Genomic DNA, 27,302 nt, shown 5'->3' with positions numbered 1-27,302 from the left:
AAAACAAAAACCAGGAACTAAACATGCAGCCTCTAATACCACAAAGTTAGAAAGTTCAACAGGATCTTTAATGCTTGGAGTTCTGAACCACGCAATGCTGAAATGTAACCCGACTCGACTGTGGAATAAACCAAAAGCTGATGCCTTTTTTATTAAATCTTCGTAATAAAACAACTAAAATGCACACATAGTGACGTTTTAAACCTAAAAAAGAAGTGTCTTAATTCTCCAAATCTCAGTCCAACCGAGAACGTCCTGGACCTCCTGCAGCTTCTCAGGGGAGATCCCCACACCAGAGATGGTGCAGAACCTCTCCAGCAGGCTCAGAGGTCTTCTTCTGGCCACATTCCAAAACTAAAACCCATTTCAGCGCAGCTGATTTATTATTACCTGCAGGAATTAACTCAACTAGCCTAAAAATTATGAGGAAATAAAGGATTTGATTTTATAAGCAGGATGAAAGACTGAGGCAGGAAAACTTGAAAATGTATTTAAAAATAAATCTGCAAACAAAGGTGAAACAGATTAAAGTCTCAGAAGCAGGCAGAATGGACCTCAGCTCAGTCCACACGTCTAACATCAGAAACAAACAACGTTTAGCAGGTTCGCTCCTAACTAAACGTTTGTTTCATCGGTTTAGATAATAAAACAGAAAGAGTCTTGTTGTGTTCAGGAATCCAGAAGTCCCGTGATCCAGCTGAGGTCCTGTTTTCTCACCCTCCTCAGTTCCCTAACTTGGGTCTTTGTTAGGGTGGGGGCAGTGCTCTCCCCCCCCTGAACTCCCTTTGCCTCCTGCTCTGGTCTTGAGATCTTGGTTTCCACTTCTTCATCTGAGTCCTCTTCCTCTTTTTCGCTCTCCATTTCCTCATCGACGTGTTTGTTTTCCTCCCTGAACCCATGAGAGCACACATCGGAGAAAAAAAAAAGGTTTGCATGACTCAGCATGTTCTTAGTTGACATGACTCTGCATGTTCTTAGTTGACATGACTCTGCATGTTTAGAGATAAACAACGTGGCTGGCCTCTTCTCGTGTGTTTCAGCTGAATCACACGAAGCTCTGGTTTCCGCAGTCTTTAATCCGGTCACGCTGACGGCGTTAAACCTGCGGCTCGTGACGTTCAAACAAAAACCAGAGTGGCTGCATTAGCTGCTACGAGGAAAACGTCTTTTTCCTGATTGTTTGTTCTTGTTTTACTATAAACAGACATTTTTCTTCGTATTTTCCTCCTAAGCGTCCAGACGTGGTTTAAATAGTTTTATTCTGTGAATGTTAGCAGCCTTCATCCCTTTTATTTATTCAGAGCCCAGAGTTGGTGTTTCCACCACAACGAGGCAAGTTTCTGTGTAAAAGTTCCCATCTCACCTACTACAGACATCAATCAGGGGTGATGAGCTAACGGCTAGTTAGGGTTGGGCATCGAGCATCGACTGGAACCAGTTCTGTTAGTTTTTCCCGGAATCGTTCAAAGTTTTTTTTCCGATTCCTAGAATGCCGATGGAAGAGGAAACCGCGGCTGATCTCCGCAAAAAATTAAAGTGATCTGCAAAGTGTGATCAATGCTTTTCAGAGCTGATCACACCAGCTGTCTGTGTGCAGCAGTCCCCCCCCCCCCCCCGGCACACAGCGGCCGAGAATAAACAAACGCGTCTGCCGAACTTTTACCCCGTAATGTAAACTAGTTTCTGCAGCGCAGAGGAAACGTGTTAAATACGTCAACACGGAGGATTTAATAGAAGCTTTAAAGAACAAACTCTGAATGGTGTGAGGTGAGTTTGTCTCACTGCAGAAATAAAAACACACACGGAGCATCAGCAGTCAGACGCAGCTGCTCACCAACACTCGTGTGTGTGTGTGTGTGTGTGTGAACGTCAGAAGGCTGAACAATAACCTGTAGAATAATTAAAGTCATCATGCTAGAGCAGCTTCTCTGTGGTGGACCACACCAGCTTCTGCCACAATAAATAATAATAATAATAATAATAATAATAATAATAATAATAATAAATCACACACAAAGTTGTGAACATTTTAATTTCCTTTCTGAACTATTTCTGTTGAAAGTTTTAATGTTTAAACCTGTTAGCTTGTTACTGACAGCAGCTACGTTTAAGTTCCATTTCCTGTTGTGACTGAAGCTGCTGCAGCATGGAGGTGTAGTTCTCAGTCATCCTGGACATGATCATCCTGAGAGTTGTAGCTGAAAACAGCTGGACGTGTCTGGATATGTTGGAGACATTTAGCCTCTCATCCCAGAGGATGCTTCCAGACTCTGGTTGTGGTCAGAAACAAACACACTGGTTGTGCTGCAAGTCTTTTTCTTTTTTAATCCAAAACATGTTTTAGTCTAAATGAAGGTGATGTTGTTGTTCATAGAGTTAAAATTCATGTTGAAGTTAAGATTATTTCATCAAGTAGGACCTGTGGTTAGCTGGCTCGTGTAAAACATGTCATGTCTTCAAAGAATCGGAACCGAAACGAGGAATTGGAATCTGAATCGGAATTGTTCAAATTAAAACGATGCCCAACCCTACGGCTAGTCATAGCTTAACAGCAACAGCACTGAGAACAGCTGTAAGCCCATCACCACTACAGGAAGTAAGCTATTTCTCTGAACAGAGGCTGTTCATGAAGCTATCTTTAATGGGTAAAATTTGAATTCTTTATAACTTTTACACCAAAAAACACCTGAAAATGTCAAAGATAGAGCTCCTCTGTAAAGAGAATGGCTGATCTGGACCACTGAAACGCTAGAAGACAGGAAGCAGTGGTGGCTAGATGAAGACTCGCAGTAGGGATCAGGTTACTGACCTGGTTTCTGTGACGGAGATCAGCAGAGATTTGGCAAACATGGAGCAGAGGAAGGAGGTAGCAGGAAGGACGTGGGCTGGGGTCTGCAGGAGCTACAATGTGGATAAAGTACATCAAACCAGTGTCGTGTACTTTTACTGATTCGCTGTTGGTTGAAGCACAAACCTCTTTGATGGCTACAGAGCTCTGAGGAAGAGGAGTTCTCTCAGCAGACTCCTCATTCCCTAAGTGTTCGTGTCGATGTTTCCCCAGCAACAGGTAGAAAGGTGTCATGGCAACAGTGTCATCTATTACAAGCTTAGAAAGGAACAAAAAACCATCTGGGTCAATAAAACAAGAAATATCTCACAGTAAGAACAACATAGAAACAGACTATAAATAAGTCCTTCTTGTGTTAAATGAGAAAAAAGACGTTTAGAGAAGTTGAAGTGATTTTCTGAGCCTTCTGTAACTTACCGGCGAGGCGTCCCTCGCCTCTGGAACGGGCTGCCGGAGGATCTCAGCATCGCAGAGAACGCTCATGTGTTTAAGATCAGGTTCAAGACCCACCTCTTTAGTTTAGCTCTTAACTCAGGGGTCCTCAATTATAACGGTCCGAGGGCCACTCACAAACAAGGCCCAGAAGCAAGAGGGCCGGACGGGGGCGGGGGGGTTCTGTTTGGATGCTGGCTGTAATGCACATAACACATAAGCTTGCAATATAAAGCTGGACAACACCTGTCCCCCTCCAGCTCGGCTGTGGGACCCTCATGTCCATGCTGTCTCTGGAGGAGCAGATAGGAGACAAGATCTCCTGTAGCTTAAGATGAACCAAAGCTTCCTCCCAGTTCCTCTTTCAGCTGAATTTAACATCAGTTTATCATCATGAAACAAAAGAATCAAGTGGAACAAGAACTTCTATCTTCTATTTCTCTCTCCTTTTAACTTCTCCGTGTCCCTAAATAAGAGACAGATTAAACAGTTTCCCTTCATGTAGGCTAGGAACATTTCACCTGCCGTGGCCCGACCGCTTCTGCTCCACATAAACTTTGTGCGTGATCAAATGTCTCTACAGGTGCTTTCTGAGCTGAAGAGACTATTCTGCCTCAGACTGGATGCATCATGCGTCTCCATATTAGAGACGGGAACAAGCGCTGTTCAGCCAAAGTTTAATAATCAGAACATTTATCCAAGTGACACATCCTTCAGAGAGACCGGCTTTCCAGACCGCTTCAGTGGGAGGAAATCTTACCGCACCGCCGTGGTTCTGCGCTGCAAACCCCTCTACAGATCTTCAGCCCACTGTCCACCGTGTGCGCTCTGAGCTGCGCTGAACACAGTGTCCAGTATAAAGCTCTGATGTTCTGATGGGAATCAAGTTACCTCCGCGATGTGTGTAACGATTAAAATGTCAGCTCATCTGTGTGTGCATCAGTGTGCGTCGGGGTAATTCTTTCAAAAACAACCAACATCCTTGAGTTTATCCGTCAAAATAAACAGTCAAAAGGAAATATCTGAAACCTGCCATTTAACTGTTTTGCCTTCTTGTGAAGATTGTTGCAAAGAGAAACAATTAAACCTGATTAACCCCAGAGCCGTGCGCAATGCGCTGTACTCCTGACTGTAAATGAGGGGGAAACGATTTAATCGGATCCTTTTCTTTTCAACATGGTTTAATGTAAAGTTTCATTCAGTACAAACTTCAGTTACACCAATCTAACGAGACAGAGCCTGGATTTGTATTCTGAACAGTTTAAACATGTTTAAAACGGAGACATGCGTGACGCGTCTAAAATTCGCACCTGCACCGCTATTATGGAAATTAAACTAACAAGATGAATAGCATGAACTTATTTTAGGCACAGACAACATCTCCCACACTTTTGAAAATCTTGCGACGCGCCTGCGTCCGTGGTAGCACAGAGATTGCCCCTTCATACCGCCATCGCCTAATCTTTTGTAGAAAGAACACGATCACCCCAGTCTGACTACAGACTGACATACTTCTCCGCCAGCTCTCTGAGGGAGAGACGCACTGACAGAAACGTTTTGCTTTAGACATCTGCATCATCTGGGGATAGCTGCAGAACAATTCCCCACCAGGACAACAGAGGGCGTAGCGCTGTTCTGAGGTATCCTGCCACCATCACAGTCACGTATCTGGACCACGACAGTGTATTGACTATTGTGTTAACATCGTTTTAATGCAATGTATGTGACAGTGTGAGCGTCCAGTCACAGTGTCCCGACTGATCATGCACCCTGGCTACTTGCACAAGGGGATGTCCCTTTGGCTGACTGGTTAGCGCGCGTGACTCTCCCGGGAGTCTGGGGATGGAATTCTGCCCAGGTCCTCGTTTCTCCACCTCGCCACATTTAGAAACCTTTTAACACAAACGAATGTGTCCCTCATCCCTCTCCACCTATCACTGCGATCGCCACCTCTTAACTCACGTTTCTCGTCTCCTCTGCCCATGAGTAAAGCGCATGCTGCAGATGTTTGTACTCCTTCAGTCACGGGTGAATGAGGTTCATATTTTCAGACCTTTCCCATAATGCATTCTTCAGTCTGTTCCGTGTCTGCCGCTAAATATCTTTTTATTTTTTGAAGCGGCAAATGCGGTGCTGTCGATGAATTTACAGGAAGCACCCGACCAATCACAAGCTTGCGGTGTCTGAAGTTAAAAGTTGGGGCATGTCTCCATCAGCCTCTGTGAGCACGTCAGAGAGCTCTTGCGTTGACCAGCGGCGTCGACGCACAATGGCGTTGCGTGTCTCAGATGGAGAAGTATAAAAAAGCCTCAAGGCTCCCTGACGCCGCCAGTGTTGCGGCAGATTGATGGCATTGTTTTGTAAAAACGCCTTAAGTTACTGGTTTTGTTTGTTATGAATATTTTTGATTTGGTGTAGAAGTGAGAGTCACCTGTTTGCTGGAAGCCATCAGCTTTTCTTCTTCTGCCTTGGTGGAGAACGTCAGGAGGTCCTGCAGGTTTTTGATGGAAAACAAAACATTAAATGAAGCTGTAGGACCTTTCTATGAAGACGTGTTTAGTGTTCACGTGTGAGTGAAAACGTCAGGAACAACCTTTAGATTAAAATATTAAAAAATCTGATACCAGGAATCAACATTTTTGTCTGATTCCTTCACATTTGAGTGTTTTTTTGTTGCATCGTGTTTTAATCAAATTTTTTCCCAGGATGCTTTTCTGTTTACCATGAACTCTGTGAGGAAGTAGAGCTGAGAGCGGTTGAGCCACTGGCTGCTCTCTTCGCTGCTCTCCAGCATCACCTCCCTCGGCGTGAAGACGGCGTGAATCACCCTCCCTGAGCACACGGCCTTCTGGGAAAACAGCGGCCGAGGCTCGCTGGGCTTGAACACAAACACTGGAAACACAAAAACACAATGGCATCGTTTTTATGAACATGTGAAGATGAATGGCAAACACAGTGGCACATGATTTGGGACTAAGTTGCTAATAAGACAATTTGCCCTAGAAAACATAATTTATACTCAGTATTTGAGGATTCCCACACAGTTTCACATCTTCTGCTAGCTGCTAACAGCCACACCTGAGATACCAGCTGTTGTTGCACATCTATTTTGTATGTGATCAAAAATCCTGAAGCAAATGAGAGCTATCGCAAATGATTTGAGACATATTTGAAATTCTCTAAAACGTTTTTGCACCAGTAAGGTACTCAGGGTCACATGTTGAGCAGCTAATAAACATGAGCATTATTATTAACATGTTAAATAACCCGCCTCTACTGCTGGCATCAAGTCCAAACTCACAGTCTGTGGATCCGTCCTGACAGCAGAACGCAGCCATGTTCTCAGAGCGTGAATCAACCAGAAGCAGGCTGACATCCATGGAGGTGCTCCACTCCACTGAAACACCGAAAACAGCAGCTGATTTAATAACTAATTATATATCACAGCGAATCAGAAATAAACTAAAGAGCTGAAATCAGCACCGCGATCATCCCGCGTGTTCATCTGGTCAGATTTAAATCGGTGTGTTTGTTTACAAAGACTCCAGTCTAGTTAGATGTTAGAGCATGAGTGTTTCAGCTGAGGCTGTTCAGAAATGATTTATACCAGAAACACCCAGAAACAGGCAAAAACACCAGTAACGCGGTAGGATAATGAAGCTGGAACGTTCATACAGGAGCAGGTCAGGAGGTTCCAGCAGCAGACCATCTTCTTGTTGTTGCTTCCCAGCAGATATTTGGAACAGCTCAGCTGACCAAAACACAGATTCCTGATGACGGGAATAAAAGAAACGAGTCACTTTTCTGCAGGCTGCAACGTAAACTTCAACCACTCAGATCCTCACACCAAACGTATCTCAGGAGATTAACTTTTAATCTCCATGAGAAAAACGGAAAATTCACAGAGTCAAAAAGACAGAAAACTAAATTCTGGAGGAGAAATAAAAAATTATCCAGCTTTTAAAAGACGTCTCCTACAGGGTCTGGGGTTAAAAAGCTGTAACCAAACATTAATTAATCAGTGAAAAATACAGTGTGAAGTGGAAGAAACACGGAGCGGCTCGAGTTCACCGCCCTCCTCATCTATAGGCAGCGGTTATATAAAAGAGGCACCGCACAGCTGTAAAAACAGCTGATTACCGTCCTCCAGTTATTCTAATTCAGAACCAGAACTTACACAGAAAGTCTTTTCATCTGCCTCTCTGGGTGTTCTGAGGAAACTCGTCTGTTATTACTTGCATCAGAGGAAACTTTGACACATTTAAAAATAACCCAAATGCTCATTAAACAGAAAATCCAACGGTTTTGATATTTTAGATTTGAAATGATCTCCGTGTGTTTATAAATGAGTTTCAGGGATTTTCAAGTTTCAGTGGAGAAACTAGCAGGGACAGCAGCATGTCCTCGGTGACCCGAGAGCTTCTTCTGAGCAGAGCAACAGCTGCCAACATTTGTCCAGCGACGTTGCGAAACTTCAGCGTGTCTTTTTGTTCTGCTGGCTGACAGGAAGACCCGCTCAGTTCAGTTCAAACGTTATTAATCCATCAGGAGCTTTCACAGGAAAACAACACTGGTGCCAGAGTCTGGAGGATTTTAATGACCACACTAAACAAAGTGTGTGTGTGTGTGTGTGTGTGTGTGTGTGTGTGTGTGTGTGTGTGTGTGTGTGTGTGTGTGTGTGTGTGTGTGTGCGTGTGTGTGTGTGTGTGCGTGTAACTGTAAAGAACTGTCTATGCTGCAGCAGATGGAGCATCAGTCCACAGATACAGAAAACAAAAGTTCCCACGCTGTGTGTGATTCTGCAGTTAGAAGGTGTGACCTTTGACCTTTTTTTTCATAACCTCAAACTGATTGAAAGTAAAAACTCAAACTGTTCAACCAGAGAACAAATGGATGTCTCAGAACTGGAAACAAAAAGAGGAGAGCTTAATCTGAGTACATTTATTTGACATAACTTCTCTAGTACTACTAAGCTTTACTTACGTATCGCCTTCACACGGCCCAAGGACCAAACAACAGGAATGAACATAAAAAATTAAAAACAAATAAAACCATTTAAAAACCAACAAAAACATGTAGATAAAACTTAGGTGGGGGAGCAAAAAGTGCAAAGCCACCTGTTAACAAGACTCCTCTTGAGTAAAAGAATAAAAGTGTGTTTTCAGCTGGCTCTTAAACTTGCTGAGCGTGGTGGTCTGTTTGACCCAAGCAGGTAGCTCATTCCAGAGCCTCGGCCCCAGCACCGAGAAAGCACGACCCCCCCCGAGATTCCAGTCTGTGTTTGGGAACGACCAGCAGTCCTGCTGTGCTGACCGAAGGTTCCTTGCAGGAACATAAGGATGGATCAGATCCGATAGATAACGTGGAGCCAACTCATTTAAAAACAAACACCAGAACTTTAAACGAAATTCTAAAGGAGACTGGAAGCCAGTGTAGGGATGCCAAGACGGGCTGATGTGTTCAGATCTCCTGGTACCAGTCAGTAACCTGGCTGCCGCGTTTGGGACCTTCTGTAGTTTCGCTATGGAGGCCTGCTTGATGCCTGCATGAAGCGAGTTACAGTAGTCCAGTCTGGTGGTAATGAAGGCGTGGATGAGCGTCTCCAGATGTCTGAGTGAAAGGAGAGGCTTAATCCTAGCTATTCTCCTGAGACCTGGCTGTCCAGTCTGAGCTCTACATCCAACTTCACCCCCAGGTTGGTGACCAGCCTTCTCAAAAGGTGCTCATGAAGGAGAGTCAGTCCCTTGGGCTCATCCATGTGTGTTTCTGAGCCGAACAGTATAGTCTCAGTTTTATTCTGGTTGAAGAACAGAAAATTCTGAGCCATCCATCACTTGACCTCCTCCAAGCAGTCCAAGAGTGGTTTAAAAGAACTTGAGTTATACTGGTAGATATCAATAATCCAGTTTAAAATCTGAAGCCTCCTTCCCCGAGTGGGCAAATTTATCTTTTTTTAAAGCAAGAATATAAATGATGAATAAAGAAAAAAAAAACTAATGAAACACAACCTTCCTCCTCATTGAGGCCAGTAAACTAAAGGAGACATGAATTGTGTTTTTGATGCAGATCTTTGTGCTCTCTGACCTGACGTCTCCTGGTGGCTGAGACAGAGTCGTCAGGAGCTCCCAGGACGTGGGGTTCCACACGGTCACCACCTCCTGAAAGCCGACGGCCAACAGTGAGCCGTCAGCTGAGAAACAGCAGCACCTGGGCACCAGGCCGTGATAGGCTCCGACAAAATCACATGACCAGGAAGGCCCTTCATCTGCATTCAAAGAAAAACAAAAGCAGAAATTCAGATTAAAAACCAGTCTGATGAGGTTTCTTTGTTCCAGACTTATCCAGACCTGGAAAAGCTTTAAGATACATTCCTGCGTACCGTCTGTGTGGGCCGGCAACCCCAGCTGCCAAGCTTTAAAGTGCCCGTCTCTGCTGGCGGAGACCAGCGTGGTGGTCTGGCTGTCGGCTGCCTGGCTGAAGCACATGGCTGTAATCCGTGCCTCGTGGGGGGCCGAGACGGTTGTGTTCAGCACAAAACTGCAGGTCAAGGGTGTGGATGGAGATCCAGACCATCAGAACAAGAAGGTAAAACAGTCCAGCAGACTGAGGGAGAAGAGCCATACCTCTGAGTTTGTTCATCAAACGACCACAGCTTAAGGTTAAGCTCCAGCTCAGCAGATTTCTGCTTCCTTTCCTCCACTGTGGCCAACCAGAGACCAGAGGCATCGAACGCTGCTCTGACCACCTCGAACTGCTCCAGACCCGCCTCGTGGATGTACTCCTGCTGCACAATGTCCAGCTGCAGAGAACAGAGCCGGATGAACCTGCATTTCTGCAGCTTTGCACTCAACTATGTTGTGTGTGTGTGTGTGTGTGTGTGGGGGGGGGGGGGGGGGGGGACAAGTGTATACATGCATGTGTGTATATATGTATATAACTTTATTCTTCTTTCTGTGTAACTTTTTTTCTCTTCATGGGTGGAGGTTGTGTCGGCCGACCAGTCCAGAAACTGGATTGTTCAAATGGATTAAGAACCATCCTGTTGTTTCATTTGTATTAATGCTGTTTTAGTTAAAAGGGGCAGATAACATACGTTTTTCTTCCTTCTGTCCCCTTTTCATTTTGGGTTTTAGTCATTTAGTTTTGTATTTAGAGTTTAATGTCAATAAATGAAAATAAAAGAAGAGGAAACTAAAGAACTAATCTTCTACAGAAAGAGAAAAACAATCCTACGTGGAACAGGAGTTTGTCCCTCTGTAGAGAGTAAAACTGGAGGTGTCCCGGTCTTCCATTCAGAACCAAAGCTTTGCTGCGTGGATCCACCAACAAGCCTGTTGTGACATTTTCCCCTACAGAAATAAATAAATACATAAATAAATAAATACAGTCTGACCTGCTTGAATCATCTCTGGATTATCCAATAACATGAAATATTTGGATCCATCCTTTATTTCTTTAGATGTTTCTTCCAGGTTGTTGGCGGCTCTAGGCCGGCTCTTTAAGCTTTTCTATCAGTTTCACTTTCCAAAAAATTAAAATGACTGTTTTTAAAATGTTTAATGGCGACTTTTACATTTTGAAACCTCCACATCATCAGAACGCTGTCTGTTTTCCCAGGAGCTTAAAGGTCATTTATGGGATGTATTTTAAGTTTAGGAGGTGTTCCTGTATGTGTTTGTTTAACTTACCTTTGACCAAACCCTGAATAACAGCTGATACTTTCACACAGCTCTGGATGATCGTAATCTCTGAACAAGGAACATAAACAGGTTAAATAATGTGGGACACTTATAAAGAAACAAGTCCTGACGTGGGGAAACCTGGATCCTTACTGTTGTCGCTGTGCGACGTACTAAAGAGCGCTCCGTCTGGTGACACGGTGACGTGTGTGATGGCGGCGCCCAGACGGGGCAGGAAGTCTTTCTGGTTCTCCTGGTTGTATCTCCACTGGACCAGCACCGACTCGACCCCTCCACTCAGCAGGTTGGTGCCTGATCAAACGACCCCGGGGAGGGTTAGGGTCAACCAGGCAACTAGATCACATATCAGCTAAAACAACACGTCAGCAGGTTAGCTTTACCTTCAGGAGTGAAGCAGAGTGAGCTCACGGCGCTGTGGTGCCAGTGCAGGGTGGAGTAGGTGTACTCCTTCTTTTGTTTAAAGTTTCTCCTAAAACCATTCACAATATTTTTAAGTGGTGTTTTTGTAGAGCTTTACTGCAATAAACACACTGAGAGATGATTTTAAACAGAAGTACAGAACTAGGCTGATAAATTAAGTGATTTTTAAAGTGTTGAAGTAAAAATGATAAAAAAAAATTCCTACTCAACATTTAATGAAAGTAGAAGTGGAGATTAGTGGTGAAACAACAAGAACAGAGACCAGATCCTCTAACCACTTCTGATTCTACTATGTAGAACACAGCAAGCAGCTTCTTTTACTCATTTTTTACCCAACTATAACAAAGTGGTGCACAGCAGCGCACACATAAAAAAAAAAGAAGTTTCAGGTCTAAAAACTGCAACGAAATCCATCAGAAGACCTGAAAGGTGCTTCATCCTTCAGTGTGTGTGCTCTCGTTGACTGACCACAGTCTAATTTTGCCGTCATCGTGTCCTGTAGCAACACAGTCGTCTTTTGGGTGACAGGCGATACACGTAAACGTGTTCTTGCCCCCGTTCTTGGTGTACTCTCTGAGGGAAAAACTATAAATGCACAAAAAGACTGGTGTTAAAAAACATATTACACAAAACACGAGTTTATTACTACCAGCATTACCAGATGATGACCAAACATAAGAGGACGCAACTATCCTGCTTCCTAACAGATGCAGTGATGTAATCTAAAACATGCAGGTGTGCTTTATGAATCATAAATAAAAAAAAACACAAAACAAGTTCTGAATCTCCAAATATAAACTAATGACTTCCACATCTTCACGAGATCTGAATTAAGAAGATAACTGAACTTTTGGCAATGAGGGGTCCACCCACTTTGTTTTCTAAAGATTCCCATGAAATACTGATCGACCATACCAGCTTGTTTATTTCTACACATGAATGTTCTGTAGTATTAGTAGGGCTGGGCGATATGGCAAAAATAGAATATCACGATTTTTCCAATATTTTATCACGATTTCGATTTTATCACGATTTTTTATCCATGAATAGCATAACTTCAATTGCGTATTAAAGAAGAGAAACATTGAATAAATAAACATTTATTCATATTAGGGATAATCAGCACAGTGCTAACACACTTATATTTTAAACTCACACCAGAGATGATAAAAGCCCTGAGAGAAACAATTACAAAAATCAGTTTTTCTCGTTTTTCAAGTAACTTAACATAAATTAAAATCGTAAACATATTTAAAGTGCAAACATGTCAATTGCAAACGTATTGTGCAAACATTAACTTGTTCAAAATACTATGTAGCTCCCAGTTGCTCATGTAGTGGATAGTTAAGCTCAAATAAGGCTCTGATGTGCGGCTGGACCAGAGATCGCTTGTGGTAGCAAAAAACTGCGCATTCTGAATATTTTCTGCAACAAGTCTCTAAATAAAGTAAAATTTTCCAGTGCAGATTGGAGACAACCCATAGAAGCACTGATTTGATCTCATTTCAGAGAAAAATAGAACAGGTCAGATGCACCTAATAAATAAAATTACTAACAAACTCAGGAATCTTTCTTTGCTTCACTGTTCTGGTGCTGAGAATATCACTAATGCGGATCAAAGGAGATACACAGATGAATGCACCTCTTATTATTTGGAGACTACATTTACTGCAGCTGGCAGAGGCAGAGATTGTTTCTATTGATACACGGATTTACAGAATCATTTTAAATGTTAATAGGGGAAGACTGCAGGAGGGAGCGGTAAAATACAGGGGGTCCCAGCAAAAACAAGAAACTACGAGTTTGATGAAACCCGCTGGTTTTCCATCAGGCAGTCACGGGGCAGCTCCAGCAACCGAGCTCAGTCCGGTACCGACACCGGCTCGGCAGAGGGTGGACGAGCCGAGGCGACATCGTGCTCTGCTTAAGAAGCGGTGTTATTTTCCTGCTTCAGAAGAAGCGTCCAACGTGTTTTTACGCTTTCTCCGAGACATGTCACGTCGCTAAGTTGTTAGCGCCGCGCGCTAAGGAAACCCTGCGTTCCTCTTCGGAACGAAAACCTCGTTGTCGCTCAGCCGCGGCCGAAGCCATGTTTGTTCACACACGAAGTGAAAAAACAAGCGGGGCACTAATATATTACCATGACTCACTCTGATTGGTTAAGGGTCAAACAAAGGTCATTCGCCTGGGGTAAGTTCCATTTTCATTCAGAGGCAGAAGTTTATTGGGGGATGATTTAACCCTCCCACTGTCCTAATGGGTGTGACCCCGCGAGGAAAGTTGACCAATGAACAGGGTTGATGGTTTATCCCTTGGGTAGGGCTGCTCAATTAATCAAATTTTAATCCCAATTACAATCTGAGTTTTGAACGAATTAAAAACAAAACAAGCAGATTATTTGCCCCTCCCACTTGCGCTGCCCTGAGTTGCAAATGAAGCGCTCCTTCTAGGGTGTTGCCAACTTGGCGACTTTGACGCTATTTCTAGCAGCTTTTCAGACCCCCTTATTGACTTTTTAAATCTTAAAAGTACCTAGCGAACACCTCAGAAACATCTCTGGTAACCCTTAGCTACTTTCTAGATAACTGTCGTCGACATTTCCTGCAGGTTAGCTAAACACTCCGCCTGCGCTCCGGACCGTTCTTCAGGACATTAGGAAAGGGAATGACGTAGTGATGTGTCAGTCGCTAAAGAAACGGCTCTCAGAGCCGGCTCCCTGATGGATTAACGAGAATGAGTGACACACACACCGTACCTGCGGGCTTCTGAGCCGCTAAAATGGCTAAATGTGCGCGTGCGGCGTGCTAAACACATGTGCAGCTTGCCCCTGATTGCTGTGAGACCGGGTTGGGGGGTGGGGGGGTGCAGCTGTGGTTGGGACAATTATTACATTAACTGATGGACTTGTAAATAAATAGTTTATAAATAAGGTAGAAATAAGTTCCTCACGCTGATAAATAATAACAATCTCTCTGAGGACACGGTGCTAGTGCACGCTCCTACAGCACATTGACATGACTCAATAAATGTTATGCAACATTTTGTGAACATCAATTTATTTGCATTTATTTGTTATAAATGCCACTGTATAATTCTTACTGTCAGTATTTGCAAGATATTGGTATTTGGGTCTGTACTGGTTAGACTTAAATGAGTTAAACCAAGGTCTACAGCCCTTGGGTCATAGACTATGAACTGTAAGTATATTGGTCTTTTTGTACTGGGAATCAGGAGTTATTTTAGTGATCATCTTGTTTTTTTGTTTATTTTTGTCCTGATTGTGCCCTGAGCAATTTTATGACTGAATAAAAACAAATAAAATCAACATAAATTGAAAACTCGTCTTAAATAATCGAGATCTCAATTTCAGTCACAATAATCGTGATTATTATTTTTGCCATAATCGAGCAGCCCTACCCTTGGGTCCATGTGGCAGGGGTGAGGAGTAAGCACCACCTCACCCCTGCCACATGGACGTCAAGGGATAAACCATCAATACTTCTCAATGGTCAACTTTCCTTGCGGGGGTCACCCATAAAGACAGTGAGAGGGTTAAAGCATTTCAAATTCTTGCCGTTTTGTTTTTAAAGAGAGAAACAAAAGGTTCAAACCTGTAGGATTTGTTCTTCTTGAAAAAGTAAATTTCCATCTTCAGATTGTTGACTGAAGCCAGATATTCTCCCTGCGACAATGAGAGCTGATTATTACACAAACGAAGACTGAAAAAACACATGGAAAGTCAAACGAAACTGTAATAAACGTCTCGTGTGGCTGGATCTGTGATCTGTTGCACTGGGTGACACCTCTGACACAGAAGGTGTTTTGGTGGCAGAGCGTACCCCTCGACCAAAGGCGATGGTTGATGGGTTGGAGCTGACATCGCTGAGGACAGCAGAGAGATCTCGGGCTTCCACTAGCTGATCTGGAGTCTGGGGCAGATTAACTGCAACCAACTGGAATAACTCTGCAAAAACAAAAACACACACCTGTTTTACCACAAGTGTCCTGAATGTACCTTTTCTTCTGGATAAATAAAGACCGCTGGTGGAGATCCCGAGACATCAACCAAACCCAGCGGCGGTAACTTACCAGTTCTTTTGTCACTCTGCACGGGGGTAACAATAAAGACGACCTCTTTGTGATTTAGAGAGGCGTAGATGGAGTAAACTGGGTATCCAACAACATAAGTCTGAAAGAGATCAAGCAACTTGATAACTCGTCACACAGATGTGAGCCAATTTCTCAGCATTACAGATTCCTCTGCTTGATTTATTTCCTCCAACCATAAAATCAAAACCAAAAATAAACTCTCTACACTCCAAATAGTTACTGTGAGCAAAAAGAGAAAATATTATGTTGCTCTAATGCTAAAAAACAGCAAGAAGCTCATTTTTTACCCTGACGAGAATGCCATCTGTGAAGTCCCAAAGTCTCACGGTGCCATCTGTTGAGCAGGAGTAGACCTGCAACACAAACAAGTAGATTGTGCTTCGCTCTTTTAATCACCTGTACTGAGAACCTTTGACAACGCGTAAGTTCAGCTGTCATGTTACCAGAGACAGAAGGTTTAAACTAATCATCAAATGAAACAAACATTTCTCTAGAATATCAACCTCAAAATGATTTAGTTTGATCATCTGAGCTGAGAATGGAACAAATGCAGAAATTATCAAAAAAATCTTTCTATATGTTATTTTAAAAACTGTGCAAACCTATGGTTGATGGCTACTGATAAAAGCTCAGAGACATTATTACAGATAAAGATTTAGTTTCAAAGAAAGAGTGGAACATTTCAAATACTGACTTTTGACCTTGTAGCTACAAACAGTTGCATCAAATTTCACTATTTGTGTTAGTGCAACAATGCGCTTCAGTTTTTTTCTGTTTTCCAAGCAACATGTAAACAATTAAGACATTTCAATTTATGATAAAGCTGCTGTATGCTGACAAAACTTTCAGTAACGTGACACATAAACAGGAGCGACGTTACACGACTTCTCCTAATTGTAACCTGCAGACCAGAGGATTAAGGGTACCTGCAGATGATTGGAGGGTCTCAGAAGCACACCTGTCACCTGGCCGGTGTGTCCTCGCAGCTCATGGACACACTCCTCCGTGACGCTGCTGAACACCTTCACAGACTCACCAGAAGCGCACAGCAGAAACCTAAAGCCACAAACACAACCTTTAGTTTACACAAATAAAACATATAGTTTGGACGTGAAACAAACCAAGTTACAACAATAGTAATATAATTAACGACAAATATTAGCCTAAGTATGATAACGTTTAGCCCAAAATGCTAACAGTACCGTTATAAAGAGGCTAACACTAATAATCTCATCGCTTGCACTTAATTTTATTCTTTGCCGGACTGAAAACAAACCAACCTGGAATCGTTGCTTATAACCGGCTTCCTGAAATTAATTTTACTCCCTCCGCGGTAAACCACGCGGATATCCCCGTATTCCACCATGTTTTTACCGGAGTCACTTTTTCATTTTCCTGTTATTACTACGTCACTTCCGTGAAAAGGGTTTTGGCTGTACCGCCACCTGGTGGTGGTACTTCAAAACCCATCAACTACCCCTGACTGCATCCCGGAGATCGGGGCGGGGCTAAATGTGGGCGGGGTCAAACGTTTAGAGGTGGGCGGAGACAACTATTTGACTCCTGCGTCCTGCCCCACTCTCAATGGAACCAGGAAACCGCTATGCTATGTGTGTGTGCAATGCTGTGACAGGTGTCGGGACAGAGGGAAGTAGCTGCCAAAATGGAGGTAAGCTAGGATTTTTCTTTCACTGTTTTAACAATATCGAGGACCAATGTTGGGCGAACGTTTTATAAACTTGGAAATTAAAGTTTTTTTTCCCATTATGAGTTTTAGATGATACATATAGCCTATTTTACACATGCGGGGCGACTTACTTTTGAGGAGAAATGTTTACAGGGTTCCCACGGAGTCTTAAAAGCATTGAATTTATGAATTTGAAAGTAATACCTTTAAAAGACTGGAGAAACCCTTCAATTTTGGCATCTGGGTCTTAAAATTTGTGTTGGATGTAAGTTTTCTGTACTGCATTTTTCTTCTGAAGTTCATCAAAATATTCCAAACAAGTGATGACACCAAGAGAAGCACTATTTTTAGACATTTATTTCAATTTTGTGTCTTTACAGTTTGCACTGTTGCTTTTATACAATAGAAATACTGCAAGAAATTAGGGTAATAAAATTAGCAATAATAAAAAAAATGTCTTAAAATCAAACTAAAATATAGGCAACAAACATTATTAAGGTTCTAATGTCAAACCAGATCGGTTATATTTTTAACCATTTGTTTAAAAATATAACCGATCTTCTACCAAGTGCCCACCCAGTGTTTTGTCAAAATATATTGGTAAAGTTGTATAGATAAATAAATGAAATTAGTTCAATAATTTTATTTTATTTATTTACTTTTTTGCTGATAGTGCCGTGAAATAGGTATTAATTTTCCATATGGCTTTAGAAAGATCTTAAACAGACTTAAATTTAAGTTGAAGAAACCTGTAGGAACACTTTTATAGCTTTGGGGAGATATGTTGTGTAGTCATGATTACTTTTTGGTGGAAAATATATTTTACGGGGGGAAATATGTTAGTTTTTTAAGCTTTTTATGTTCGTATCTGAGTTCTACACCTGATGGGCTTTATTATTATGGTTAGAGTGCTAATCTGATATGTGTAATTATATAAATGTTTTGCTCAGTCAAGTGTCAACAGAATAACATGAATGTTTTCATAGTGAATGAATGTTGTCATTGTATCACCAAGGTCTGAGGAAGACAGAGTGCAGGCACGAAAAAGACGGAGAGAGGAAAGAGTAAAACAGGTGAGAGACAATTTGATTATTTCTTGTAGTTTAACTGTTGCTTGCAGACTGAAGCATAATTTCTTCACTTATTTCAGGGCCTGGAAGTGGTCCCTCCTAAGAAGTCCTGCCATACTGAATTAGTCTGTGCAGCATCAGGTATTGTTCAAACAAGTATTATTGTACACAACCCCCTAGGTTGTCGAAATGGGATGTGGGAATATTCAAGATTCAACCTTTTGTCATATGCACAGCTAGAAAAACACGCTTTCTGCACAATGAAATTGTTACTTTGCCAAGATTAGAAAATTAAGACCGTTCCAGACAGATCACTTTTTTTTTCAAAGCAAGTTTTTCAGTCATTTCTCTATTTTCATTAAACCAGAATACTAAGCAACTGATCTTTTTTACAACTTGCATCGTTAATATGCTTTTTATGAACCACAATCTTTTTCCTTTCTAGCAGAGGCTGAGAACTTGCTGGAACTGTACTTTTCTTGTGTCATTGTTTCTTCTCCAACCTCTATTTTAATTAGAGGTGTCAAATAATTCCATTACTTGCATTTAATTTTTTACAGCCATGATTAACGTGTTATATATTTTAATTATGTTTATCATTTTTAATCTACTGCTTCTTTATGGGACTTTTAAATAAACCAATTTCTTTTCTTGTTCTTGAAGGGTTGATGTAAACTCATAAGTTGAAGGGTTGACGTTACAGTGACAAGACCGGTGAGAGATTAGCTGCAGCAGTGTTTATTTCAGCGACCTTGTTATCTTTACTCTGTTTTTTTCACCCTTCTTGCAACTTTTTCCAAAGTTATTGTTACCATTTGGATGTAATGGGTGTGTCGCTGAGTATCAAGGCTGCTGACAGCTTCTCTCCTGTATCAGACGCACCTCCGTGCTGCAGTTTGGAAAGACCACAGCATCAGCTGTTTGGCTAGTTGTTAGCATTGAAAATAAGGCTTATATTATGTACAGTTATTAGATTAAATTGAAAGATTAGATTACTTTCAGATCATACATAATTAATGTAAAATATGTTTTTAATCTCTTGACAGCAGTAATTTTAATATTGTCTTTATTTTTGATTAGGAGAATTCTCTGCTTGAGGACACCTTTGAGGCAGCAAGGTGGTGTACCACAAGGTCCTTCAAAGGAAGCCTTTCCCTTCCCCAGGTCATCACCATGGACGGGGAAGCTTGCCGGAGGGCAGTGGAGAGGTTATGCTTCTGTGATGGCCTGGATGAAGAGGAGATGAACGATTGCAGGGAACCGTTCCTGTTCATGTTTAGTTTTCAGTCAGACTATGAGGAGTTCTGCAGAGAAATTGAGGAAAAAAGGAAGATGAAGGTGTTTTCTGGTTTTGAAATGCCATAGTACAGCGGTGTCACAGTTTTTGCAATTCTTTTTCCTCCTCACATTGTTTTTTTGGAGGTTCTCTTGTTTTTTGTGTGCTTTTTGGTTCATTTGTTTGTACTTTTTTTTATTCCTGTGTTGGCTGTTGTTTGCTCTATTAAATTTACCTTTTTTGAAAAATTTAGTCTGCATTCTTGGGTGTCTCATACAATGTCTCACCACCCCGCCTCAAACCCTGGCATGTTTTAAGAAGTATCAGCACAATTTAAGTCTCTGTTCCTCTTAATGTAGCTGATATAACTGAGTGTACAACAAATTTACCCGTGTCTGTCTATACTGTTTTACACTCACTTGGGAAATGACTATTAAAATAAAGGCAGCATTGATAAAATCAACTATTAAAATGGTTTTGACAGGTTCAAAGAATAGTCTTATAAATGCTTGAACCTTTTATAGAGGTACCAAAAGTATAGCTAAAAGACACAAATACCTATGTGCTATAAATACACATACCATACAAAAGTAGAAAAAAGAATAAAAAAATCAGAACAGATTGGATCAAAAATGGCGCCTGTAATTATCTGCTCTTTAAAATTATCATGACATCCAGCAAACAAGTCATTTGATTACCAATGTTATGCTTTACATGGGTTTTGTGGGTTTTTAGGGCTTTCTAATCCTTAGAAAGGGGCTACTCGCAGTTTCCTGGTTCCATTGAGAGAGGGGCAGGAGTCAAATAGTTGTCTCCACCCACCTCTAAACGTTTAACCCCGCCCACATTTAGCCCCGCCCCGATCTCCGGGATGCAGCCAGGGGCTACTCAAACCCATTGGAAGAATTGCAGGACGTCGGCCAGCAAATGTTTTTTTTAATTGGCCTTCATTATGGTTAAGTTACAATTAATAAACAAAATCAGTTACATTTGGAATACGTTTTGGGAAAATTAAACGTTAATCGACAATTTGTTTTTTGTTTTTCTAAAAGAAACTTTTTTAAAGTCAAGTTACAGTTAAAGTCCCATAATTGTCGCACACTGGTGTGGTGAAAATTGGCCTCGGCCTTTCACCCGTAAGCTGCAGCTACGGCCGCGCTCGGGAACTATTTGGTGATTTTGTTCCCTATACCCCACCCTAACCTTAAGGTTGGTGGGTTTAAATCATTAGTCTTTGGATGTATGCTACTAGTCTCCTACTCATTGTAAACCTGGAATCTAACCCTCACCCTTCACCCCACCCTAACCTTAAGGTCGGTGGATTTAATTCATTAGTATTTAGCTGTATGAAATAATGTTAGGGTTCCAAGCCCAAAGGGCATTGGAACCCTATTGTTTTTCTACGGATTTTTCATTATTCTTCTTCTCCGCTAATACTGTATGGGGGCAAGAGCCTGAAATTGCCAGGAAAAATCTGATATGGCAGTCTGATAGAAAATCCTGACCGCTACTCAGGTTAGAAAATTTGGACCCCGAGTCACCTAGGTGGCGCTATTGCGGAGGTGAATACGTTTGAGCTACTAGCTCCCAAACCATAGGCCCTACAGTCAAAAAACTTTATATGGACATGATCCTTGGATGATTCTGCATCTTTTTTGTACTGGCCACGCCCATTTCCGCCTAACTAGATTTTTTGCTAGATCTCAAAAAATGCAAAACTTAGTTTTAATCACCTATTTGTCATTTTTCGTCGAATCAACTTCAACCTTTGAACATATGATCTATGGAGGAAGAAAAGTTTTTGTGATGAAGAAAAACGCGGAATTATTGAAAATTGGGTTAATGACACCATGTCAAATTCAGTGCGCTAGCTAGCACATGTCCTAATTGATTATATCTTCAACAATTTTCAAGACAAAATGATGAGACTCTAGACCCTTACAAAGTATGAGCGGGAAACCCTATCTACGCAATTTTGTTTGGATTCACCAATAGGGGGCGCTAAAAATTCAAAAAGTTTGTTTCAGCAAAACGGCTTGATGGATTTCCACAAAACTTGGCAGATATGTTTATCATTGGACCCTTACGCTATATTTCGAAAATGATTAAAAAGTGGGTGTGGCTTATAGGCTATAAATAGGCTTTAAAAGTTTTCGCCCTTTTACTCATGAAATATATATATTCTGTACAGAAAGTTACAAATCAAATCAGTCATAGTGACATCTACAATCACAGAAAAAAATTAGAATTTTGTCCAATAGATGGCGCTGTTGTACCCCAAAAATGTTTATGGCATGTTTCTCCCCATTACATTCGTAAAAAAACAAATGGTCTCATCCAGTATGTTCATTGATTCAGTCAAATTTAGATGAGTATTTTAAAAAATAATTTAAACTTATGCTAATTAGTAGAAATTGGCATAGTACTTAAAAAGTACTTTCGTTAACTCCTCCCGGCCGTCCAACACAATCACATCACTACTTTCCCTGACAAGAGAGGAGGAGCGGCTGACCAAACGTTGTGAATGGATTTTGGATAATTTGCTTATTTGTTTTTATATGATTTTTTAAAGTAATTTTTGGGGAATGAAACTGTTTTTTTAGCATAACTTCAAAAGATTTTGACATTTTTCAAAGCTATTCATAACCACCATACCTAAGGTCAATTCAAGTGGATATCTTGATTTTCAGCTTGATTCAACAATAGGGGCCGCTATAAATAGGAAGAAATTATACTGCTGAACTGGCTAAATGGATCTGCACGAAACTTAGTAGTTGTCATCATTATAGAGTCGTAAAACTACAATATCAATATGGTAATGATTGATCAAAGTGGGCGTGGTTTATGATCATTTAAAATTTCAAATTTGAAAAATTTCCTAAAAATCATTATTTGCATGTAAGAGGCTAAGATTTTCAGGTTGTGTTAACTGGGTAGGCTGGACCTTATGTCACGTTCTGGCCAGAGTTGGGATCAATCCTTCAACCTTTTAGAGCCATTCCCATCTGTACCTGGTCGACCCTGCCCGGAGAGCTCCAGATGGCCCCAGTTTGGCCCGGTTGATTCCACACATCCTTGCTTAGGTATGCAAGGAATGCAGTCAGAGACATTTTTAGGTTCGAGGTAATCAGCATGATAATGAATGAGAATGAATTGAGCATGCCATAAGTCCATGTGGGTTGATCCTACCCACCAATCAGAGGCTTACTCTAATGGAAGGTGTGAATATGCTGTCAGCAGGGGGAGTGTTGGCCCTGGTCAGCCTGAAGCAGACCACCTCAGAAAGAGGGCTGAAAAACAGTCTCGTTGCACCCTAAAAATAGGACGGGACGCCGTCGGGAGAACGTGTCTTTCGGGCGGGGCTGCGTGAGGAGTGGGGAAGTTGAAGGCGGGGGCGGGTGGGCGACTGGCGCTGGTGGCTTGGAACCCGTTGATAACTGCTTGCAGTTCTAGTTATATATTTGTTTTACAATATTATTTTAATTTAGAAGATGTATGTCCAAAAGTTTTTTGGTTATAAAATATTACAAATACTATATTTCCCATTTTAAACTCAAATGATGAAACTCAAGACTCAAAAAACACAATTATCAACAAGAGTAAGATAGTAATAAATTATAAATAGATCTAGTTTCTTAATTTAGTTTTCTATAAAGAAAAAAGCAAGCACCTTTGATAAAATAACAGAGACATGATTTCTATACACAAACATATTTCATTAAATCTATACACACAATTATTTTTTCTAACTTAAAGCCAGTACTAAAAAGTTATTTTGTTTAATCTCACTGAGAACTCAAATTTTGTTTAACAGTGAATCGTAGGAACAATTTACTGTATCTGACCTGCTTTTATTTACTTATTTATGCTTGTATTTTTATTAATGTAGGACTGACTGTTGTCCGAGCTTATGCACCAAACTACAGTTCAGACTACCCACCCCTTTTGGAGTCCTTGGAGGAGGTGCTGAAGAGCGCTCCTTCCGGTGATTCCTTTGTTCTGCTGGGGGACTTTAAAGCTCATGTAGGCAACAACAGTGAGACCTGGAGGGTGTGGTGGGGAGGAACAGCCGCCCTGATCTAAATTCAAGTGGTGTTTTGTTATTGGACTTCTGTTCTCATCATGGATTGTCCATAATGAAACACCATGTTCAGACACAAAGATGTCCATATGTGCTCTTGGTACTAGGATACCTTAGGCTGCAGCTCGATGATTGACTTTGTTGTTGTTTCATCTGATCTGCGAGAGAAAGGTGGAGCTGTCAACCGACCATGACCTGGTGGTGAATTGACTTCAATGGAGGGGGAGGGTGCCGGTCAGACCTGGCAGGCCCAAATGTATTGTGAGGGTCTGCAGGGTCGACTCGTCTGTGCCTGTCATGGTGGAAATACTTGAACCTGCAGGTGGACACTGACAGTTAGGGTTGCCTGGACCAGCTCCATACCCTTAGGCGGGTCCTGGAGGGTGCGTGGGAGTTTGCCCAACCAATTTACATATGTTTTTTGGATTTGGAGAAAGCATTCAACATTGTATGTGGTACCAGGCCCTCTGATACAGGCTGTAGGCCCCTGTATGCAGCTGTAGGTCTGTATGACCGGTGCCAGAGCTTGGTCCACGTTGCCAGCAATAGTCGGGCACATTTCCGGTGGAAGTTGGACTCCACCAAGGCTGCCCTTTGTCACAGATTCTGCTCATAACTTTATGGACAGGATTTCTAGGCACAGCCAATGTGTTTAGGAGATCCATTTTGGTGGGCTGAGGATTGGGTCTAGGTGAAGCAGCTGGGATGAGAATCGGCTCCTCTAATTTCGAGACCAAGGTCTTGAGTCAGAAAAGGGTAGAATGCCTTCTCCGGGTCAGGGGTGAGGTCCGACCTCAGCTGGAGGAATTCAAGTATCTCGGGGTCTTGTTCACGAGTGAGGGAAGATGGAATGTGAGATCAACAGGTGGATTGGTGCTGCGTCTGCAGTGATGCAGGCATTGTACCGGTCTGTCGTGGTGAAGAGAGAGCTGAGTCAGAAGGTGAAGCTCTTGATTTACCTGTCGATCTATGTTCCTACCCTCACCTATGGTCACGAGCTTTGGGTAGTGACTGAAAGAACGAGAACACGGATACAAGTGGCTGAAATGAGTTTTCTCTGCAGAGTGGCTGGGGTCTCCCTTAGAGATAGGGTGCGAAGATCAGTCATCTGGGAGGGGCTCGGAGTAGACCCGCTGCTCCTCCACATCGAGAGGAGCCAGTTGAGTTGGCTCGGGCATCTGGTCAGGATGCCTCCTGGACGCCTCCCTGGTAAGGTTTTCTGGGCACCGCTGACGTCGTTTGGTCCGTTTTAGGGGGGCTTCAGCCCCCCTAAATTAATCACAAGCCCCCCTATCATTTTGTTTTTTTTATTTAATTTTTTTCAGTTAACTTTTTTTTATTTGTTCACATCTACATGCTCAACACAATCACGACACGTGTAGTTGGTACAGGAGTTTTTTTAGTCTGAAACAGAAATAATAATTAATGAATATAGAACTACACCGTCGCACACAGGAAGTATCAAGAAAGGACTTCCTCCCCTTCTTTAACCCCCGACAGCTTTGTTGACAATTCAGGGGCAGGGGCGATACAGCAAACCCTATATGCCGATGAGCAAACCCTGCTCAGCGCTCATTTAAGTCACTCAACATCACATTAGGGTAAGACAGCAACAGCAGGACACCGTTAACATTTCAAGGTTATAGTTCAGACTTCAGCGAGAGGAAAATGCTACCGCACCGACATGCTAATGCTAACTCCGCTAGCATGTTTACATGCCGCAAACCTTAATGAAAAGCTTTGATGTCAAGTAAAATAGTCGGAAAACTCCCCTGAAGTGACATGATTAACGAGCCAGCCAGTTCATTGAGTGACTTAGTGCCACCAACTTGAGCGTACAGTAATGAGTCTGCACAAACAGAACCTGCTCTGCGCTTGTGTGCAGCAGCTGCAGCCCTCTCTGTGGGCTCAACTCTGTCTCTGCCATAGGCGTCATTTTAACCGGGGACGCCGGGGACATGTCCCCGGCAAAATTTGTGATTGGCAGCTGTGTCCCCCCCACTTTCAAAAACGCCTGCTGATGAGGATTTTTGTTTTACCAGCTCAGATCTTATACCAGGGGTCGGCAACCTGTTCCCATCAAAGAGCCATTATTACCCATTTCCCACGGTAATTTTGGACGGACCTTAATAAGCAGTGACTTAAGTGAAGCAGGCAGGTCGCGCTAGAAAATTTAGTTTAAAAAGACGTCATAAATGTTTTCCCCCGTCCTTTTTATTTATAAAATATGAAGTAAAAACTCACAATTTAATTTTCATTCATTTGTCATTAATATGTAGTCTACACCCGTGCGTTAACCATCTTCCAGTAAACGCACAGCATCCAGCCCACCTCTCCAAATGCGTAAAATGTGCATCAGCCGCTAGTTAGGCGCGCCGCGCGCACCATCAGCTGATCAGCCCAGACAAGAGCAGAGCAAATAGAGAAAGAATAGAGGATAATTGTGTCTGGATGTGGATGGAGATTACATTTTACAGCAGCCTGATCTTCATTTAAATACGTAAACCATCACCTGTCTTCTAGTCCACGCTATCAGCATTATTTTAATTGGTGTGTGTGTGTGTTTTCCACTTCAAACACTGGTCTAACCAACCAGACCAGCGTACCCAGTAACACATTAATGTTACAATTAAACAGTTTCACTTCATGTAGGCTAGGAACGTTTCACCTGCCGTGGCCCGACCGCTTCTGCTCCACATAAACTTTGTGCGTGATCAAATGTCTCTACGCGTCATGCGTCTCCATATTAGAGACGGGAACAAGCGCTGTTCAGCCAAACTTTCATAATTTCATAAAAAGAACATTTTTCCAAGTGACACATCCCTCAGAGAGACCGGGTTTCCAGACTGTTGCAGTGGGAGGAAATCTTATCGCATATGCGCCGGTTCTGCACTGGGCTGCGAACCCCAGATCTTCAGCTCACTGTCCACCGTGCTCTCCGAGCCGCGCTGAACAGTCCAGTATAAAGCTCTGATGTTGATGGGAATAATTTACCTCCGCGGTGTGTGTAACGATTACATCCATGTGCATCAGTGTGCGTCGGGGTAATTCTTTCAAACCAAGCAACATCCTTGAGTTCATCTGTCAAAATAAACAGTCAAATGGAAATATCTGAAACCTGCCGTTTAACTGTTTTGCCTTCTTGTGAAGATTGTTGCAAAGAGAAACAATTAAACTTGATTAACCCCAGAGCCACCCAGAGAACCAGAGCGCATGTGGGAAGGTTCCTCCCACTGAAGCGAGTGTTTTCCAAACCCCGTCTCTCAGAGAGACTTGTCACTTAGAAAATGTTCCCTGATTATGAAACTTTGGCTGAATAGCGCTTGTTCCTGTCTCCAATGTGGCGACACATCCAGGAGCCGTCTGAGGAGAATCCCAGAATCTCACATCGTCTTCAGCTCATAAAGTGCCTATATGATTACGCACAAGCGTGACGCGTCAACCCGGTCTCACAGTAAGACCGGGTTGGACCTGTTCAGGTTTACGCAGACAATCTTTACATTTAGAATTGGCATACAGATGTAAAATTAATGCAGTAAAATATAAAGCATTTTATTTAAATATCCATTCATTATTTTACAAGCACAGATGTCAGATGGATGGAAGAACCGCATGCGGCTCCAGAGCCGCGGATTGCCGACCCCTGTGCTAGCCTACTTTATTGTCCCCAGCGATTTT

General features: G+C 42.2%; 1 protein-coding gene and 1 long non-coding RNA gene across 2 annotated transcripts; one reads left to right on the top strand and one right to left on the bottom strand.

Annotated features, from left to right (window-relative positions):
• Window positions 1-474: 474 nt before the first annotated feature.
• Window positions 475-16,909, bottom strand: wdr75 (WD repeat domain 75). The gene is made up of 21 exons (XM_015977315.3): window positions 16,791-16,909; window positions 16,437-16,566; window positions 15,798-15,863; window positions 15,490-15,589; window positions 15,240-15,364; window positions 15,012-15,082; window positions 11,869-11,985; window positions 11,361-11,449; window positions 11,113-11,271; window positions 10,969-11,028; window positions 10,514-10,629; window positions 9,904-10,079; window positions 9,660-9,817; window positions 9,365-9,545; window positions 6,956-7,050; window positions 6,582-6,677; window positions 6,003-6,172; window positions 5,712-5,771; window positions 2,975-3,106; window positions 2,810-2,901; window positions 475-889 (listed from the first exon to the last, which is right to left on the bottom strand). The coding sequence occupies exons 1-21, from the start codon at window positions 16,874-16,876 to the stop codon at window positions 670-672; spliced, it is 2,499 nt and encodes an 832-aa protein (XP_015832801.3). The 5' UTR covers window positions 16,877-16,909; the 3' UTR covers window positions 475-669.
• A 141-nt stretch (window positions 16,910-17,050) lies between these two features.
• On the top strand, window positions 17,051-19,539 carry LOC139070650 (uncharacterized). Its single transcript, XR_011521135.1, has 4 exons — window positions 17,051-17,179; window positions 18,213-18,270; window positions 18,348-18,408; window positions 19,348-19,539. It is a non-coding gene; the product is annotated as an uncharacterized lncRNA (long non-coding RNA).
• The last annotated feature ends 7,763 nt before the right edge of the window (window positions 19,540-27,302 follow it).

This window comes from Nothobranchius furzeri, chromosome 7 (assembly GCF_043380555.1).
Source record: "Nothobranchius furzeri strain GRZ-AD chromosome 7, NfurGRZ-RIMD1, whole genome shotgun sequence".
Lineage (NCBI taxonomy): Eukaryota > Metazoa > Chordata > Actinopteri > Cyprinodontiformes > Nothobranchiidae > Nothobranchius > Nothobranchius furzeri.
The sequence above is the reverse complement of the archived record's forward strand: the minus strand, read 5'-3'. Positions and strand labels throughout refer to the sequence as shown.

Excerpts from the sequence above, each read along its gene's own strand:
- wdr75 (XM_015977315.3), bottom strand. The coding sequence starts at position 16,876 with ATGGTGGAATACGGGGATATCCGCGTGGTTTACCGCGGAGGGAGTAAA. Across the intron at positions 16,567-16,790 it reads GTTATAAGCAACGATTCCAG|GTTTCTGCTGTGCGCTTCTG; the intron begins GTTGGTTTGTTT and ends TTGTGGCTTTAG. Across the intron at positions 6,678-6,955 it reads GAACCTCCTGACCTGCTCCT|TGGAGTGGAGCACCTCCATG; the intron begins GTATGAACGTTC and ends TCGGTGTTTCAG.